Source organism: Azolla caroliniana, unplaced genomic scaffold (assembly GCF_043228905.1).
Source record: "Azolla caroliniana isolate FFs.n. ecotype wild unplaced genomic scaffold, voAzoCaro1.0.p SCAF_17, whole genome shotgun sequence".
NCBI lineage: Eukaryota > Viridiplantae > Streptophyta > Polypodiopsida > Salviniales > Salviniaceae > Azolla > Azolla caroliniana.
In genome coordinates, this window is record NW_028230452.1 from 5,947,551 (window position 1) to 5,952,778 (window position 5,228).

General features: G+C 38.7%; 1 protein-coding gene across 2 annotated transcripts; it reads right to left on the reverse strand.

The window, feature by feature from the left end:
- Positions 1-381: 381 nt before the first annotated feature.
- LOC147853002 (protein REVEILLE 8-like) lies at positions 382-3,607 on the reverse strand. Of its 2 annotated transcripts, none has more exons than XM_087333451.1 (9): positions 3,343-3,607; positions 2,518-2,575; positions 2,251-2,371; positions 1,928-2,080; positions 1,740-1,853; positions 1,415-1,524; positions 1,263-1,322; positions 1,069-1,179; positions 382-962 (listed from the first exon to the last, which is right to left on the reverse strand). In XM_087333451.1, exons 1-9 carry the CDS (start codon positions 3,528-3,530, stop codon positions 600-602), a joined length of 1,278 nt encoding a protein of 425 aa, XP_087189577.1. In that variant the 5' UTR covers positions 3,531-3,607; the 3' UTR covers positions 382-599. The 2 variants fall into 2 exon arrangements, with proteins under 2 accessions (XP_087189577.1, XP_087189576.1); XM_087333450.1 differs by having other exon boundaries at positions 2,248-2,371.
- Between the last annotated feature and the right edge of the window lie 1,621 nt (positions 3,608-5,228).

Consider the following 5,228-nt stretch of genomic DNA (forward strand, 5'->3'; position numbering starts at 1 on the left):
ATTTTTAGTTTTGATGATTGGATAAACACTCATTTTTTGTTGTAACCTATTTGTCTCATGGGCCAAATTTGGCCTTAGAAGACGTTAATATATCTTTCTTTCTTTTCTTTCTTTCTCTCTCTCTCTCTCTCTCTATTATTCCAAGCCATTTTGGTCTCTTTAAAGAGGTATTAATATGTCTTTCTTTCTTTCTATGTGATAGACAAATAGGGTCTACATATGTATGTATGTATGTACGTGAATGATATGGTCTCTGCCCATCCTGACCCTTCTTCTTTTCCTTTAGGTTTTGTCCGCCTAGGAGTCCTTTGAGAATCAATTGGGTACACAGCCCCATAAGACAAAATTAACATGTACTTTCGAAAATAACATTATACCCCATAAGACATGATGTGCCATAAGCATATTATTAAAGTTTGCCTCTACAAGGTCTTGATGGATATCGTCACACACTAACATTCAAGTGGCCAATCACCACATAGATAGATATACATATAATGGGAAGGCTGCACCGCATATAGTATATACAAACAGTACTTGGAATCCGTTGGCTAATATACAAGGTACTGAATGACTATATATACATAACAGAGGCAACCTCATGACCACCACCGGTCAACAATAGCTTCAGTTTTACAATCACTGGATGGCTCTACTTCATATGAATCTTGTGGCCCAGATTTATCTTCTTCAGATCCCGACGAAAAACTTCCACCTGGTGTGTGAAGCAAGCACTCTTGCAATAAAGATGCATTCTGTATCTTTAAGCTCTCTTCACTACTCGCATTAGCTTCGCTGCTTTGTAGGTTCCCTTCATTAAGATAGCATTCCAATGGAATGTCTTGTAGCTCATTGGACGCTAGCATCATATCTCCTTCCTCATTGGGTTCTGATTCACCCCTATCATCGGTTACTTTCATGAATTCACAGATGCCTGAAACAAATGTGCCATCTCCACTCTCCTGTAATCAGAAAACCAACAATGCATTTCAGTAAGCGGAAATCTTGTCAAGAGTTCCACCTGCATGAAATCATTGACACATGCTTCATTGCAATATGAATACTTACCAAAGCTGGTTCAGATATAGGAACATGAGCAGGGGACTTGCTTCCTATGTTATGGTCTGATGGAGGTATTTTAGCTTCCGCATCCATATCATAGACCGATAGAAAAAGTTTCTGTATTTATAGAGAAAGAAACTACATCATTAGAGCCCAACCCATTGTTACTACAACATAAACAAGGTAAGCAGTGTATTTACATGCTCTTCAAAATCACCACTGGATAAGTTTATGGATAAGTTTCTCATTAAAAGCAAAACCTGCAAAACATGTAAACATTTATTAATTTCCTCATGGTATATGATGTTGAGAAAACACATTTTTAAAGATATGAAGTCATTCAAATTCTCACAGTTTCACGATCAATGGGTGCCATCTCGTCCATCCTTTCCCGGTGTCCATGTGCAGTGGGATCAAAAACACTACCCAGAAAACTATAGACCTCAGCAAAGTCGGGCATCACTGGAAAAATAATGTGGTTTTCAATGAATTTTCACATGCATATATGCATATATTTTCAACTTTCAATAAAAAATTTGGAAGCCTTAATGTTATTGTCTTACCTGCATAAGTTTAAGTTATCCAAAACATGTCCTCAAAATTCAAACGAATCATTCATAGATAAGACAGTTTCAGCTTGAAGCACAAGAGAACGGTTTCAATGATTACAAACTCACCTCTGAGGACAACATCACCGTCACTTTGACCAATTGGCATCACCTGAGGAGAAGGACCACTGCTACCCATTTGGTCCTTGGAATGACCACCAGTTACAGATCCAACCTTAGAATCTACTGAAGAGATCAGAAGTGTGCATGACAAATTGATGAATACAAATTAAGACAGAAAAATAACTAGACCCTACCTTTCTTCAACCCAAAGTTTCCAGGAGGTGTCATATGATGAACCCAAGCAGACATTGTTGAAGCAGAAGCAAGGCTAGTAGCTGGTTGAATACCAGCAGTATAATTTAGCTCAGCTTGACTCGCAGACACAGGCATTTGCTGTGACGCAGTGGCTACACCAACAACATTAAGATTAACACATGCTAAAACGTTCAAGATTATCATTAATACACAGTAAAATATATTCAAGAGTATGATTAATACACAATAAAATTTCAGAATTATGAAATAATATGCACACAAATGTTCAATAATAGAACAATCATAGTAATGCTCTTACTACTTTTAGACGCCTTTTGTGGATAAGGTTGTGCTGATTTACGCTTAGGTCGTGGAGGAGGCACATGTTGCCCAGTACCATTTTTTTGCACCTTTAAGAAATACTTCTGTGCATGACTGCGTATCTACAAATCATCAAAACATGGACCCCGTTCAATAGATCCCCATTTTCACAAAGGTCATGGACCATTCAATAACTGACCTACCCTATATGAATATCATATCATTGTATGCCATTCATGAAAACATTCACAAATCACTGAAACCTCACTTGAATTACTGTTTTGGAACCAACAAACGCTTCGATCTTCTTCCAATCCCGATCAAATCTGTTACATAAAAAGTGCCAGAGAAACCATTACTGAACCAGATATTACTACAAGAAATTTACTCCAAAGATACAAAGAGAATTTTGCAAAACGCAATTGCAAAACTCCTCCATTTATTGAAAATATGAACACTTGCATCCCTATTAGATTTCAACTTGTCGATAAGCAAATGCAAACTAGCCTTCATATTTGAACATGGAATGGCAAACCCATTTAATCAAGGAATGCCCTGGAATATGAGATTAAAACATTGTCTAATTAAACTGAAATGTCTCATCATCATACTATGAGAAGATTCTGTTAGAAATAGATATTAAGTGCCACACAAGCAACTTGGATCATAATGATTAAGACAGACAAGACTAGCTCTCCCAACATTCCATGCACTAGTTTACAATAGACGCTTTTAGAAGCAGATCAGACTTCTCTCAATTTACTCCTAATGCCATAGGCTTTGACTCCGGTGTATGAATATCCCTCAAATGAGCCATCAAAAGTAGTTCTATAAATTTATCTGACATTCGTTGAATATAATGGAACATTGCACGGACAAGATGGCATAATTCCAGAAGCAAAATGCACAAGGAAATCATGGAAAACCTTTACCCAGAGAAGAATAGAAGCAATTTGCAGACATAATACCCGAGGAAAAGCTCAGAAATAGATAATAGGAACCAATATCCAGAGAGAAAAACCATTCTTTGAAACCAAAGTATAGGATCACACAAGGAGTACCACGTAGGATGAAAGAAAGACGGGAGACTTACAATTGAAGCGCTTCAATAAATTTGTCGTGTTCTTGTTCCGTCCAGCTCTCTCTCGACTTCGTGATGGTGTAAGGTTTTCTAACTCTTTTGGAGATGTCTTCTGCAGCAACAGCAGCGGCAGAAGCAGAAGGAACAGAATCCGACACAGTAGAACTCAGCATCTCGGCCATCCCGGAATGCACAGCCATGGAAACAAGGCGAATCAGAATAAAGAAGAAGAAGGAGGAGGAGGAGGAGGAGGAGGAGAGCAGAGAAAGCAAATCAGGTTATGGAAGGAAGGAAAGTGTGCAGAAACCCTAAATCTCTGGTTTCCTGGTTTTCCTGGTTTTCTGGTTTTCTGGTTTTCTGGTTTTCTGGTTTTCTAGCTGGTTGGGCAATGGGGAGTGTGGGGTGGGGGGGTTTATCAAGTGTCATCTCGTGTGTGGTTGGGGAAGACCCACCATATTATTTCTTCTCCTGGACCAAAATTTCTCCATTCCACACTTGTCCCCCACCACACCAGTAACCCAATTTATGCCAAGGTTGACATACGTACTCTCTCTCTCTCTCTCTCGTCCCTAGGATCGGTCGATCTGCTCTCGCTCGCTCGCTTCCTCCTGTGCCTTCCGTGATCACTCACGTTCACCCCCTTCTTGGGACGAAGTTCGAATGAATAATCGCATGCTCGAATCAAATCTGGATTACATTTATTTTTTTAAGTGTCCAAGAGTTCTTGACCCGTTTGCCGCGAATCGAAGGATGACATGATCGTCCCCTCCTCGAAACGAATTTGGAGGATGGTTGGGTTCTTGAACATATATAGGTTTGATAATATTGTTGTCGGAGATGAGAATGAGATGAATGTGTTGATTCAGTCAAAAGACTTGTGTTTTCAATCATATTTGTGCAATCTTTCGACCTATGTATATGTTTGGCTCGTTCTATTTCAGACCCACTCACTCCATTTATCAAGGTATCATGCTTGATCATTGTTTTGTGAGGCTCACAAAGTTCCAATTTGGATCAGAGCAAATTTTAACTTTAACATCCATTATAAGAGAGACAACACCTTAAATATTTCTACTTAGAGGAGAGGCCAACAAGTAAACTAGGTGGAGTTCAACTTGTTATATAGGGGCATGTGCTTTCAAAGATATTGTAGGTGCTCTGCGAGAAAGCAAGCAATAAGCTTAATGTTCTGTCAAAAGAAGTTAAAGTGTGGACAATGGAAGGACTATATGTTATGTGATGGAAGGACAAGGAGTAGTAGGGTGGGAAGGTGACTATATAAGTGCTCTCTCACCTCCCTGGTAATGGTTGTTGGTTATTCTTGTATTTTGCTCCTTATTAATACAGTTTTTACCTGCCTTTTCTATATACGTCGAGCTCTCTCAATTTCTCTCCTTCTCTCACACACACATATCACTTCCATTGCACATATCACTCACGATTATTTACATGGTATCAGAGCGATTGGTAGCCTGATCCAAGCTTATTCGTGGGTGTTGTGTCTAAGTCTTTTGTTAAGAGATCAAGCTCAACTTAGTTTAGATAGTTAGTCAACCATGTAACTTCGTAGTTACCTAGATAAAATCTAGTTAGAAGTGTTGACTATAACGCCTTAAATAAGACCTTGTACTTACGTGGGATATTATCGATCCTCCACTCCTAAGTACATTTAATATAGGACTTACACCTTAGTACCTATATTCTACTCACACATGTGCACCTTTGCACATGAGATGTATATATACCTCATTGTGGGTATTTTTGTATTTGATGATGTTGATGCTAATTTAATATATAGTTACTCATCCCCCATCGTGTGTTGTTTATAAGTGTTAACTTCCTCTCTCTCTCTCTTCCTCTCACACACATACACACACATATCACTTAATCTTCTGCTT

Bases quoted from the DNA above. Each gene is read 5' to 3' on its own strand.
- LOC147853002 (XM_087333450.1), bottom strand. From the start codon at position 3,530: ATGGCTGTGCATTCCGGGATGGCCGAGATGCTGAGTTCTACTGTGTCG. The intron at 2,576-3,342 runs GTAAGTCTCCCG...TTTATGTAACAG, and splicing joins TTTATTGAAGCGCTTCAATT to ATTTGATCGGGATTGGAAGA. The intron at 1,323-1,414 runs GTGAGAATTTGA...CATGTTTTGCAG, and splicing joins CACCCATTGATCGTGAAACT to GTTTTGCTTTTAATGAGAAA.